This window comes from Tympanuchus pallidicinctus, unplaced genomic scaffold (genome assembly GCF_026119805.1).
Source record: "Tympanuchus pallidicinctus isolate F22 unplaced genomic scaffold, pur_lepc_1.0 scaffold7, whole genome shotgun sequence".
Classification (NCBI taxonomy): domain Eukaryota; kingdom Metazoa; phylum Chordata; class Aves; order Galliformes; family Phasianidae; genus Tympanuchus; species Tympanuchus pallidicinctus.
Window position 1 is genome coordinate 7,973,140 of NW_026294791.1, and position 14,401 is coordinate 7,987,540.

The following is a 14,401-nucleotide window of genomic DNA, read 5'->3' on the forward strand; positions in this document are numbered from 1 at the left end:
CTGCTCTATGAAATCAAGTCTTAATATTTTTGTTGCTGTCTCCTTTGTTATCCGATTAGCTGAATCGACTTTGCATCATCTTGCAGTTTTCACTCTCAGCTGTTACTTTTGGGATCTTCAGACTGTGGCAAGCACACAGCCCTAGGTGAGCAGCGTCCAAGCACTGCTGCAGCTCCAATAATCTGCTCTTCTCATCTAAACAGGCAGCCAAATGCATGGTGGTAGATGGCAGCTTTCAAAGACATCTGCTTCAGAACAGGGAGCAAACTGGTGCTGAACTTGAAAGCTAAGTACAGTAGTAATTCACTAATCTGTAAGGTAGGATCCTAACTGCTGTCAGCTTCAGACCTGCCAACAGGTAACAGTTGGCAGCCCTAGTCTGAACTGAGGATCTTTCAACATCACTCTCCCACTCTCCTCAGTTCAGCCTGGGCAGCAGCACAACCTCCCCACTTAGATTTCTCCTTCTAAGACACAGCATTTTGCATAAGATCTCAGAACAACCTCAAGAAACCCTTTTAAAAATAAATGCTGCTAGTGGGGAACATCGTACTCTGGCACAATACTCAACTCCATGCTTCAGTTTTTCTCCATGCTGCCCTCACACACCCACCAAACCAGCACTGCTCAGGCAGGGATTTTCAGTTCAAGTCTTCATGGGAGGGCAAAGCTTGCTGTAGGTTAAGCTAACACAGCCTTGCCCCTTTCCTCTGCTCCCTCTGAGACTCCACACCCTCAGGTTTCAGCAAGTTTCTGAAAAGACATTTGCTTAACTTGTCTTACCAGAAGAAAGATACTTATACTGCTAGAAAATTCTCTGCTCTTCCCAGTCCCTTTCAGACCTGCTGTGCAAATCTTTCCAGAATAAGGTTTTAACACCAACACGTTGTTTACTGAAAATCTACTTGTGAATAAACAGAGGTTTGTCATAAAGTGCATGATGTGAAATGCAAAGACTTAAAATTAGCCAGGCAGCCTTCAGGTTCTTTTTTTGGTGTGCGTGTGTGTGTGTGTTTTTAAAAATAAACACAAATACCACATCACACTATGCCAGTCCTGCTTGCACTGACATCCAAAGCAGCTTTGTTGCTTCTCAAGTAGAGCCAAGACCAGTGTCCAATAGCAAGTCCTCAACCAACACATTTGATAAGTACTGTAAAACAAAGAAAAGCTCCCTTAAGCACACAGTTTCCAGCACTACCACTGTGAGAATGTAAGAATCAATTTGACAAATCTATACAAGCAAGAAAAGATACCAATTCCACAGGCATTAGCCTGATCTTATCCATTACCAAACAAGGTCTTGAGGACTTCAGTTTTGATGGGGAAAGCTGAACTTCTATAGACACATCTGTGTGTATGTATGCACCACAGATGCATAAAGTGTACATATATATATATATATATATATAAACACAAACAACTATATGAAAAATACACCTTATGGCAGAGAACTGTAAGCCAAGCACTTATATTCAGCCACAGAACAAAATTTATTGTATCTTCTCAAATTCTTCGTACAGTTTTGCTGCTAAATGGGCATGACACATTGGCATACTACCTTCAACCTTCATTTCAATGTGAACTCCAACTTGAAAGAACTGGCAACAATTAATGGCATCTTAAATAAATAAAATGACAAAAAATATCTAGCCTTTGCACAGACACATTACAATCCACTCCAAATTCAATACTGCTGAAACATTCTTTCTTAAAAAACAAAGTGAACAAAACAAAACCAACTTTCCTATAAAGGTTTTGCTTGTTTCAGCACTTAAATACATAAAAGTATATGATGAGAAAACTTCTGTTCCCAGCAGAATCTGCAAGAGCCAGTAACTTAGAAAGAAAAGTTATTAAATCTCTAAGTAGATTAAGGAATCCTGCTTGAAGTCTTCTTGAAAAAAAATCCTGATCTTAGCCTTCACATTAAAACAGTTTGACTGGATCCTATCCTATGTCAGCATACATACAGAATAAGATTTACATTCCATGATTTATTTATTTAAGGGAAAATCCGTACAGCAAAAGCATTAGCCTCCCACACTCACAGCAGTTGTCATGGTCCATATACTCTGCAGTAGTAAACAGGTATTTGTGCTCAGTACTCTGCTAAAACTACCACTGAACCAGAAAAGATACTGTAGTTTACCCTTTGTTTCTGTACTTATCTCTTACTCAGTCCAACAGCCTCAAGAACCTCAGCAAAATGAGAACTCATGCACGTACAAATCTGCCAGCACAGAACAGATCACAGCATGAGGACCAACGCATCTGATTCTCATTAGAAGCTAGGCTAAATTTAAAGCTTTCTTTAAATAAAATAGAGAGTAATCAATGAAGAAAAGCTGAACCCCAATATTTCCAAGCTGTAATTGGCAGTACCATTAGCATATCACACACCAATTACAGTGTCAGTTAATGTAGCAAGACAAATTGTATCACTAAAATTAGTTAAAACACCCATCCTCAACTCTTCTGGGGCTTTCTTCAGAGAAAGCTCAGGGTGTGCAAGGAATGCGTGGTTGGGCCCCCACAGACCTGTGCATATTAGTCTGATGGGAGGTGGGGACAGGGGGTTACTTTAAGCAAAAGGCAGGATTACACATCTGTACAAATATTTAAAACACTGTTTGTTTCAGCTAGCTATCTGCTTCTCCCAAGTATAATGGCATCTGACTGCACTAATTCAAGAGAATGTGATAAAGCAGGATCAAATCTGTTTAAGGGAACAGAGCTTCCTTCTGCAAGATATCTTCCCTTTTGCTGGCCACATCATAACAAAAGTGCAATATTTATAATCTTCTCAAACAAACAGTTATTAAAATCATACAATTTTAGGGAAACAAGTTCACAAGTTTAACCATAAAAATATTTCCCCAGGTAATAAACCTTAAAGCATTCGGTTACACAGTATTGCAATAATTATAATACAGAAAATCCCTTCTACTTATTACAAAAGACAGAACTGTTAGAAGAATTTGCTTTTTTTTTGTACACTATTTAATAGTTTCGCACCTTGTGAAGGCCGTGCTCTAATTAAGAACAAAACTATCATTCAAAATAAATGAGAATGGAAACACTGACCTGACTTAAAAACTGATACCCTCAGCATTTTGGAAATGAAGACAAGGCACAGCCCAGGGCCATGTCAATCCAGGTAGTCAAGAATTTACAAGACAGTTTACACCCAGAATCATAAGACAGCACCATTTTCCATTAAGTACTCTGTATTCTATTGCTGAACTGCATATTAAGTAGCCTTGTGGGAACTACAAAAGCAGATTCTCATACTAACTGCAGTTTTACCTACAGAATCCATGTCTGGGGATAACAGAGAACTTGGTGACAAAAATTACACTGTGAAAAAAAAAAAAAAAAAAAACAAAAAAAAAAAAAACCCAAAACCCAGTATCCTCAATTTGGTCCAAGCATCCAAAAGACAAACAAGGGCATTGCTTAATGCTGCTGCTTAATTGATCATTAAGAAGAATAGGTGTGTGGCAATACGGAACAAGAAGGGCTGCCTGTAATAGGCACAGAACTGTGTGAGCAACTGAACTTATAATAATGGAGAACCAGAAAACTCATAATTATAGCCACAAGAAAAGATTTCCTATTAAAAAAAAAAAAAAAGACCCATTTTTAATTAACTGCTTTTCCAATTGTGATTTGATATGCGAAAAGAAAAAAACACCAAAAAAAAGCCAACCCAACGTAAAACAATTACAAAGTGTGGACTGCAGTAGCAGCTATTCAAACAAGATTCAAGCACAAGTTTAAACGCTCCTCCAAGCTGGAAATTAGCCTTCTTTGTCAAATATTTGTACAACTTTTTCAAAGACCTAAAAAAGAAAGAGAAGATTATTAGTTTTATGAAGCGTTAGGTAAACAGTCAATTGAAATTAACCCGGAATGCAGTAATTGATAGCAATTAAAAATGATTTTCCAAGAATTTCTACTAATTATTTAGTAGAAAAATTTGAATCAGTTCTAGGAAATGGGGACTTAATATTAAGTATTTCAACGTTCACAAAAGTGGAAAAAAAGCCAAGAACAAAAAACTGTTACACAGAAACACCAAAAATCTGTTTAGTCCAGCTCATGTTCAAGCAGAAATCAATTTCTTAGTTATTCCCATCTCAATCGGTTCTTCAAGAGCCAAACTGGAAGTTCTACAACCTCCACCAGTAACAAACTGACTTCACCAGCCATACACACATGTAAGAAAAACACCATCAGTACATACCCTGCTACTGTCACTTCCATATGTTTTGGCTTATATACTTACTTCATCAACCGATTTAGAGGCATCTACTCTTCTAACCTTTCCCATTCTCTCATATAAGTCTATTATAGGCCTCGTAGACTGCAGATATGTATGAATTCTAGGAGAAAGCAAAGGAGAAAAAAAAAAAAAGAAAGCATTACATAATAGAATTAAAAGAAAAGAGAGCTGAAATGTTTGGGACACAGTACCTCTTTTCCAGACTCTCCCGATTATCGTCACTCCTGCCACTGCTCTTGCCTCTTTCAAGACAGCGATCAATGCATATCTAGAAAATAAGCATCAAAAGGACGATCACAACCAAGAACATAACATGCTATCTGAAAAGCAGGAACAGACAAAAAATCAATAGCAGACCTTTGAAAAACATCTAAATAGGTCTGACGCTCAAAATACCGCCCAGATTCGATGAACGTAACCCAGAATTCACACAGAGTTAAACAGTGGAAACAAAAGAAGCATCAAGTTCTGTGGTGTGCAATTAAGTTCAACAATAATCTATTCATGAGAAAACTTGGCCAAAAAAAAAGAGGAAAGATTAAGATGTTTGGATTTTTTGTATCAGTTTTTATCCCTCAAGGGCACCGCCATATTTTAAGGACAGCACAGCATGGCATTTCTGAAAGGACCAATTGTATCACTGTCAAAAAGTCCTTAAAATCTAATGACTTGCTGAGTAAAATGTTGATCATTGGGTACCTACAGCACAGCTCACAACTATGAAAATTAAGATGTATGCTGTCACCACCTCAGAATTAAAGCAAACACTGCTATTAAACTGATTTCTGACTGAACAAGTACTCTGAAATCCTTAAGAGTAAACACAGCAGTGTCTTCTGACCATGAATCAAATAATTGTTTAATATATTTAAAGATTTTATAAACTCTCCTTAAGAACGCAATTATTTGAGTTGTTTCCTCAATGTAATTTATTTGTACAAGATCATACCAAGTGTAATTATCCACTTGCTATTTCAAAAGCCTGCAGTTTTTCATCTGCAAAAACAGGCTGCCAAAAATCCCCGAAACTCACTGACCACATTTTATTTCTACTCCTCCACCAGGCTACTAATACTCTAAGATTCACTACTCAACAGTTTTATTGTTCTTCTTGAGTGATTCTCACAATACAGCAAGAAAGGAAGTTACAGCCTAGCACACTTCATTACCTCATTGTCGCAATCAAAGAAGAGAACAAAAGAAACATCCGCCTTTCCATCCATAGTCTTATTCCAGCCTTGAAGATTATCTTCGTTTCTGGGAAAGCCATCAATCAAGAACTTGTTCTTCTGGGAATCTGCAGCCATTGTTTGATCCATAGCCTGACAAAAGAATTCAAATCAAGACCTCCTGCACAGGCAACTATTTATCAATTCTTTCATCGCCTCCAAAGTATTCATATATTTAAATTAAGAAACATTTACTGTAGAACTATTGCACAGAATCACAGTATCATAGAATGGCCAGGGCTGGAAAGAACCTCGAGGATCATGAATCTCCAACCCCCCGCAACAGGCAGGGGCACCAACCTCCACATTTAATACTAGACCAGGCTGCCCAGGGCCCCATCCAACCTGGCCTTGAACACTTCTAGGGACAGGACATCCACAACCTCTCTGGGCAGCCTGTTCCATCCAGCACCTCACCACTCTCTCTGTAAAGAACTTGCAGGTTTACAAGGTACATTTTTTGTTTCATCTTCAACCCATTCTAATTACTTCACTGATGCAGCAACGAGCTCCTTTCAAACTGACTGCACTATTTCATTATGCTTAAAATCTTTTAAAGCTCAACTTAAAATTTTATACTCTACAATATCGTGTAACAGCACATAGCAGTACAAGATGCTAAACTGCGCCTGGTCTAGAGTTAATACAAATGAAAAGAACTCCAAGGAAGTTCAGCTGAATGAGCAAAAGAAGCCTCTTCCATCTCAAAAGAGATATTCTGATTATTTTTCCAGACATCTAATAAGGATAAAGATTGGAACTTTTCCTTCCACAGAACATTAGCAGGTGCTCTTCTCCTCTCCTTAGCTTGACTATTCTGATAAAACAGTCCTTTCAAAATACTGCCACTGCTTTGTCACTTAGTCCGCAGGAGTGAACCAGCAAGGGAACGGCCCTTTCCTTACCCTCTTCAACAAGCTGATTGTTATTTCAACTGGTACGATTTCCCCCTCCTTAATGTAGTTCTCAATGAGTTCTCCATATTGTGAGCCTGGCCTTTTCCGTTCGTCTCGAAGGAGGTCGCCAGCAGAAAGGTGCGTGTAGCCGTACTTCTGAAAAGTGCAAAAGAAACAGGCACAGACAGCCTTGAATATGTGCAAACTTACATCAGTCGACAGTATCAGCCACATTTACCTTTGTATTACGACAGAAAAGTACAGGAAATAGCAGCTTGCTAGTGACAGATGTATTTCACCCTTCAGGATGCACAGAAAGCACAATGAGAGGTTCCTGGGCAAAACACAGACATTCGTGTCCTGTTTCCAAAGGCAGCACTGTCACATTTGGGAACATGATGGTCTCAAAGCCCCAGGGTGTTTCTAGAAATGCAGCATTGTACAACGAGACCTTTAACAAACTCCAGATTCTCTCTGAGCTACATCCCCTCCTGCATAATTTTACTGCTTAGCTTCTTCACTTGCTAAATCATGACCTGATTTATTGACCAATAACCTCTCACACATTTTAACACCATGGACTGCAAACAGCAGAGATCAGGTCCAAGCTTATTGATTTGGGATCAGCATGCAGGAAAACATCAAACACCATGACCCTTTTCTTTCACCTCAAAGAAAAGTTGAAAGCTTTGCTAATGCCAAATGCTGGTGAAAGTTGTTATAATTGAATTTCTCAGGCATGTACAATCATAAATAGACAACTAGTGCAAAGCTACAAATGTGCTGTTGTAAAATACACAGATGTGCTGTTATAATGGAAAATTCAGAGCACAAAACAACCCTTTGCTCAGCTCGTTTAATACTACCAGAAAACTAACCAAGCACACTCCTTGGGCAAGTATACTACATAAAAACAGACATAAAGACATCTCCTTGATGAATACTTAAACTAAACTGGCAATAAAACAGCTAAGCTAGCCACACACCACAAACAGAATACACCTATACATACTTGTCCTACAGTTTTCACACAAAACAAAAACAGCAGCAAATTACTTCAGGGTTATCAGCTTGGCTGCAGCAGCTTCCAAAGCAAATTTCAAGAATGGTGCCTGAACAGGATAATCAATGTGACTAAATGCATGTTAGAGCAGTGAACTTGGGATTTACAAACTTGGTGACTGGACTAAGTACAACAGAAATATTACACAACCCACTAAGTGGCTTTAGAAACATTTCTGTTGCTTTCCAATTTCACCCACAAAAGCGTGGAAAGTTTGTTCTGCATAGACATAATTTAAGAAGGGATATAATTACCTAAATCTCCAAAATGCTACACATCTGGAAAGAAAAGGAAACAAGATTTTGCTTTAAGTAACTGTGAAGAAAAACCTCCGCCGACATCCTCTGTAAGCTCACTGTACTCCTGCTTTCATGTGCATTGCATTTGGATATGCTTATTTAATTACAAATCTGCATATTAACTATGGACTGCAGACACTGTAAACCAGAGTAAATCTTTTCTCTTAAGCAGGAAACCTTACTCTGCCGAGCCCTAAATTAACACGGACTTCTCTGTACAGTTATAGAACGATGGTATTTTTAACATTAAATTCCTATGCAGAAGAAAACAGGAGGAAAATATAATCCCTTCTGTTTCAGAGGATTACCAAGCCATTCGATTTTCTTTGGCATGTCCCTTCTCATGCAGAAAAAGGAAGTGGAGTCAGGCAATTTTTGGAATTTTCTGTCATTTGCAACAGCAAGCTGGATTATTTCTTAAGGGCTGAACGGGAAAGTAAAAGATAGAAGTGCTTCAGAGTGCTGCTGTATAAATGGAGTTGTTTTGGATAATAGTAAATTGTCTTCCAGAGTAACCTTCAGAATGTATTAGCCAGGCAGTAAGATAAACAAACTTCTCCTTCAGTGGCAAAACATCTATTTGTTAACTGCATGGAGCGCTGGAGCCAAAAACAACATGTCAGCTTAAACACCACCAGCACAGACAGGGGCTGAACTGATGCTCCACACACAGCAGGCTTCAGAGATGCAGTGCTCATGCTGCCCTCGCCAGTCTGAATGAAGCCACATTTCCAGGACACAATGTCTTCTTTCATCTCAGGCAAGACAAACCCTCAGCACGCGTCCTGAGCTGGACCAAATCTCAGCCTCCCCAAGAGCTTGCAAAAGAGATTGCAATGTTCCTGCACAACAGCTGGGGCAAGGCAATCACGTCTTACAAGCCTGCACTGTGCCAGCACGACTTCCAGAAGCGCCAAGTACATCTTGCAACAGGCTCCATCCTGGGGATTACAGCAACCACTGCCTAAGCCTTCTCTTTGCAATCAGAAACGGATGGTTGTAGCTTCCAAATAATAAAAAAACAGTTTCTTCAGTTCTTTAAGAATGCATACATGTTAGATTCATGGCGTTAGCAGAGGGCTGAAAGGACAACTTAAGTCAGAAACTAGCTTAAACCAAAAAATTCAATATAGTTGGACGTCAAGCACCTAAAATCTGAACAGATTTTCAGACTAGAGAACAGAAAAGAAAATATTCTAAGATGTATCTCACAGATAAGTTTTCCACTACGCCAGCTGGCAGGCATGTTCTACTATGACAAAACACTAAATCAGTATGCAGCTACTAAACAAGCTTTTTTCATTGTTTTCAAAAATATTTTTATGTTTAGGGAACCATAATCCAGTCTCTTACAAAAATTAGCTGTCAACAAAAGGCAAAAATCTCATCTGTCTTCAGCACCAGTGCAGACACCTTCCTCCTTCGCTTTCAAAGGTCACAGCGGAGTAGAAAGGCAAGTCCAAATCTCCAACAATCCCAGCTGAGAGATTTTCCTTAGAACACCATTTAGCAGTGCTCTATAAAACAGAGGGAACCACAGTTTGCTTGTTCTTTATACAAAGACCTGGAAAAGGCAGTCCCCACTCAGCAGGGCAAACATGGAGAAGTTGCAAATCCTGGCTGGCAGTCCATAGACAGAACAAGTTTTACTTACTGTAAATACAATAAATAGATTAATATCAACTACAGATGAGAACAGATGAGTCATATCTGTGCCACTCCTGAGTAGGGCAGAGTTCACTCTAGCAACTTCCTCCATGCAGTAGCACAGGATCAGCAGCACAGATCAGCTGCTGCGACTCCTCCCACTGCCAGCCCGCACAGGGCACGAGAGTTTCTTCCCAACACAGCAGTATCCAGAGGGTACGAAACCTCCCTGAGTGAGCAGAAGCTAAGAAAAAGCAAAATGAATCACCGCTCTGACCTTGAATCCTATCTTGGCTTATCATTGTTAATCCGAAAAATGAAAGTCAAAGGGCTAAACAAACAAAATACAAACTTTTATTGCCTCAGTTCCAGCTTGCCGTACCTTAAGCAATCTTACTAAAGAACCACAGTTTGCTATATTTTCTCAGGTGTGCTCCTGGAGAACTAGTTAAAATAAAAATAGAACCTTGGAAAGGACACAGTCCTCATACTTTTTTTTTTTTTAAACCTAAAATGTTTTGTCTGTGCTATCAACACGTGGAAAGAGAACTTTAGGGCATAAATCATTGCAATAGCAGCCCTCCTGTCCGCTTGGCTCCAGCCAAAAGCTATTTTCCTAGTTAGAGATGTGATTCTGCCTCTGGGGAAAAACAAAACACAAAGCAAAATAAAACAACACCAAAAAACACAAACCCACACCACATTAACAAAACAAAACACACAAAGGAGATCCCACTGACAGAGCCTCCGGAAAGAGGGGGCAAACAGAACACCCCAGTGCTGCAGGAATGTTGAGCTCAATGAGAAGGTTGAGTAAGCCCAAAGTCAGTGCCCAGAGAGGAAGCCTGCATTCTGTGAAATGGAAGCATATAGGGAATAAATCCTTAGAGGAGAAAAACAGATTTAAACAATCAAAACAGCTCCAAAGTTCAGGAAGAAGAACTCACATTCCAGCAAACAATGATGAGAACTTCACAGCTAACTGGGCTACCAATACTTGGCACTCTTAGAAGAGATTTGAGAAACTGTGTTTTAAGTAAATAACTTATAAAACATTTTTATTTCAAGAAAGTTAATGCTGTCTCTCAACAGACCTCCGGAAGACAACACATGACAACAAAAGCTAAACCTACTGCTGCTTCCAGAGGAGTGTTCCTGAAACAATGAGTTCTTTCCAAAGTTCTCTTCTCCCTAGACAACCTCTTTATCATATATCCCAAAACAACTTCACACCTTTCTCCACTTGGATACCAACTGTCACTCTCACAGAAGGAGAAAGCTCAGCATCCCACTTGGTGGGATTCATTTTGGAATTCAATACAAACATCCAGCACAGGCCTGTGGTGGAGACTGATTACTTTTTGTGTGCTCAGAGGAAGATGTTGTGCATACCCCAAACCTCCACAGTCACTTTGAAACAAAAACAAAAGAAACCACACCACCCAACAACAAACAGAAAAAAAAAAAAAAAAAAAAAAAAACCAGAAAAAAAAAAAAAAGAATCCTATCAGTTGAAATCTTGCATAGAATGAAGACTAAATACTTAGTTGTTATGCTTCCCTCCCCTCCCCCCCCACAGAGAGCTTTGTGCTTCAGGTAAAGTCTGTAAAGATTTAAACTTGAACTCAACATTTTTTTCAGATTTGAGGAATAAGGTATTTTTTCCTTGACTGTACCATAAAATGTTTTTGTGAGGCAAAGTTCAGAAATCAGCAATAAAACACATTCATTTTGTCTTGCACGCACACAGTGATCTCACCATCACAAAAGATATGACCTTCATGCGTTTCATGGCATTTATCTCAAGCACCTGCATTCAGATGCCATCTGAACTACCTTCTCAGATACTGTGCCTCACCCAACAAGCTATGCACCAATCTCAGGTGACATCAGAAGCTCCCTTAACTGTGGGAGGTGGCAGGAGTTCATCTGCAGAACTGGGAGAGAACAAGAGGGAATTCTTGAGGGAATTCTGCTTAATCTCTTCATAAATAGGAAGAATTGGTCTAGAGCAGCATTTCTACTGCATTTACATTTCTGTGACAACACTGTGCACACACAATATATATGCCTTCTGTCCCTATCAGCAGAAAGCAGGCAGGTTCAGCTGCCTCTTTAAACCTTAACTGCAAAGATAATAAAACCTCATCACTTACCTGTTGCTCCCTTTTGTACACTGTGTCAATACTCATTCCCACTTGTTACTGCAAATTCTTCCCTCACATCACTTCTCCACTTTGGTCCAAATATGACAGGAACACATCCCTAGGAGGGGCTCCACAAGCTGAGATTTAGGTTTGTGGGTGAATTCTGTATTTCTCAAGCATTGTGACTGACGCCATTTCATTTTCAGGCAACGTAGAACAGTCAGTAAAACAATCACAATCAGAAATTGTTCTTGGTTTAGTGAGCATGATGGTGATGGGATGATGATTGGACTAGACAATCTAAGTAGTCTTTTCCAACCTTATCGATTTTGATTCCAATCTGACTTCTACTCCACTGCTGCTGTTGTTTTTCAGTAAGACCACTTGAAGCTAAAATCAAACAAGATCTCAGCCCAGCAAGGCGAGCCTCCTGCATGTGATGTGCTCTGTCCCAGATCTCCAGAATGTACAGCAACTGAGAAGTATTTATAGCGCATACTGACTTTTTATTGAGCACAGATTTAGAGCAAGATACGGGATCAGATTCATTCCTAATGTAAACTAATATTAATCAGTCCATTTATACAACAAGGATGAATGAGGTTTATTATGACTCAGCTATAGCTCTGTGGAAAGCTGCCAACAGGGTCTAAAATCCAAACAAAACTACGCTTTCAATCTGAAAGCAGCACTGATTGCATGAAGGCTGTTCAACTGCCTGCATCAGGGCTCTCATGGAGATTGTGAAGACCAGGCCAAAGGTGTGCGCTTTGAAAATCTATTGCTCAACAGCACCTCAACTGCATTTCATCGACATGTCCGTGCTCGAGCTCTTTTTAAGATTTTCCACCAGGTTCACCCCAGCCCAGGCCTCCCCAGACTCTCTCTCCCAAAAAGCAAAGCCAGTGACTCCTGCACAGGATGTCAGGAGCTTCTTCTCATGCAGTGAATAGGATGTGCAGGTTTAGAGGAAGTCTGTGTTTATTAGCTTTTGGACTTCTTTTGCTAGCCTCAAAAAGAAAATAAACACAGTACAAGCAAAGTGAATTTGGTTTCCATTTTTAGCTGCAGCTCCAGTTTGAGTAGAAATGACTCATTCCTATCAACACGGTCCTTACCAAATTATATTAACCTATAAAGCCAAAGGCATTTATACTCCTAAACACATGGCAACAGCCACATGAGGCATTTCAGCCCTGAGGCTCCACTCATGGTTTGGCAGAAGCCTTTAATGACAGCCTACAAAAATTCCCTGCAGTTTAAGCTCATTTGTTTGCTATGTACCAGGGACAGAATTTGACCTTACCAAAAAAGCTTTACAAATGCTGTGAACCTTTCATCCCACCACTTAATGGAAGGAATAAGCTTGTTTGAATAACAGTCTATAATTTGAGGTTAAAACCCTTCAGAACTCTGCGTAATGGCATTTTTCATGCCATCATTTGATCATATGGATCAAATTCATGTAACTGAGTTCCTCCATGCAGAGAATAAGGAATGTAACAGCAGAGGGAACCTGCAGCATTAGAACTAGGACACACATGCCTGTATCAGGCACTGGGGCTTTGTGCCTTGGTTGGTTTCTTCCTTTCATTAATGGATTTAGAAACATGGGCACTGCTGCAGCTCTGTCATTTCTTTCAGCGTGGGTATGGACAAACCTCAAACCTTTGCAGATCTCAATGAGAATGTACAGCTGCCCAGGGGGAAAAACAAAAACAAAAACATACAAATCCAACACAGACGCGTTTGGAAGCATCCAGGCATTAAACACTTCTGTAATTATCTACTGATAATGTGGATTACTGTGCAATTACTGTTGGTTTTTTTTTTTGTGCCCAAATACAGTACGCACCTTCCTGTCTTTGCATTTGCTCTACCTCACAGGGCTGTCAAAACGTATTTGGAAAACAGAAAATGGGTAAAATACAGCAGGAAACCTCACCCTATAGCATCAGCTGAAGAGCGAGAACAGCAATAACCTTATAGAACACGTTTTGACCTCTACCACGGCACTGAGCAGCCTTCGTTCAGAAGGTGCAGCGCTGGCAGCAGCACAAGAGCCACCTCCCTGCCACGTCGCGCTGCCAGCTGCACGGGGCACAGCCCTCAAGCCCTGCGAGCCGCAGCACTGTCACCCACTGTCACCCACCGCCACCCAGCGCCGCGGCCTTTCGGCTCAGCCCCGGGCGCAACATGCAGCCACCTTCCCCTCGCTTGTGAGGGCGGCTGGGGCCGGACCCCGCGGCAGCCTACAACCCCCAGAGTGCCCCGCGGCAACGCCCGCAGAACACCCCGTAGCCCTGCCCTGGGGCATGCTGGGATATGTAGTCCCGCTGCCCCCCCTTCCCCCTCCCACCAGCGCGGCACCCGCTCCGCCGCCCTCACCTCTACGATGCGAGCGCACTGCGTCCCTTTACCCGCCCCGGGCCCGCCGAGGACGAAGACAACGACGGGCTTCATGAGGAGCAGGAGGCGACGACGGAGCAGCAGCAGGACAGCGGTGGGCGCCGAGGCCGGGACCGGTGATGGGGCTGAAGCAGAACCGCCGACAGCCGCTGAGGTGTCCCCGCCACCGCAAAGTGCTTCCGGGTCCCCGGAGGCGCGCGCCGGGCGGGAAGGGCGGGGCTCGTGCACGCGGAACCGGTAGCCGCTCTGCCGTTGGGCGGCGCCCAGCGCCGTGCGCCGCTCTCTCCTTACAACTCAGCGCGCAGCGTACACCAGATCACTGCCCCCGCGCCTTGAGGCAGACAGCCGGGATGGGGCGGGCCGCGTCGCTTCTTAGGATCCTGCTCCGCTCCTCTAGGCTCGGCCCAGTGATGGCGGCGCCCT

At 41.5% G+C, this 14,401-nt stretch overlaps 1 protein-coding gene across 2 annotated transcripts; it reads right to left on the bottom strand.

Annotated features, from left to right (window-relative positions):
• Positions 1-1,982: 1,982 nt before the first annotated feature.
• On the bottom strand, positions 1,983-14,163 carry CMPK1 (cytidine/uridine monophosphate kinase 1). Of its 2 annotated transcripts, none has more exons than XM_052665995.1 (6): positions 13,958-14,163; positions 6,423-6,569; positions 5,458-5,610; positions 4,480-4,556; positions 4,292-4,388; positions 1,983-3,845 (listed from the first exon to the last, which is right to left on the bottom strand). In XM_052665995.1, the coding sequence occupies exons 1-6, from the start codon at positions 14,030-14,032 to the stop codon at positions 3,804-3,806; spliced, it is 591 nt and encodes a 196-aa protein (XP_052521955.1). In that variant the 5' UTR covers positions 14,033-14,163; the 3' UTR covers positions 1,983-3,803. The 2 variants fall into 2 exon arrangements, with proteins under 2 accessions (XP_052521955.1, XP_052521954.1); XM_052665994.1 differs by lacking the exon at positions 13,958-14,163 and adding an exon at positions 9,430-9,549.
• Positions 14,164-14,401: the final 238 nt, after the last annotated feature.

Excerpts from the sequence above, each read along its gene's own strand:
- CMPK1 (XM_052665994.1), bottom strand. The coding sequence starts at position 9,534 with ATGGAGGAAGTTGCTAGAGTGAACTCTGCCCTACTCAGGAGTGGCACA. Across the intron at positions 6,570-9,429 it reads ATCTATTTATTGTATTTACA|AAGTACGGCTACACGCACCT; the intron begins GTAAGTAAAACT and ends TGCACTTTTCAG. Across the intron at positions 4,557-5,457 it reads TCTTTGATTGCGACAATGAG|ATATGCATTGATCGCTGTCT; the intron begins GTAATGAAGTGT and ends CTTATTTTCTAG.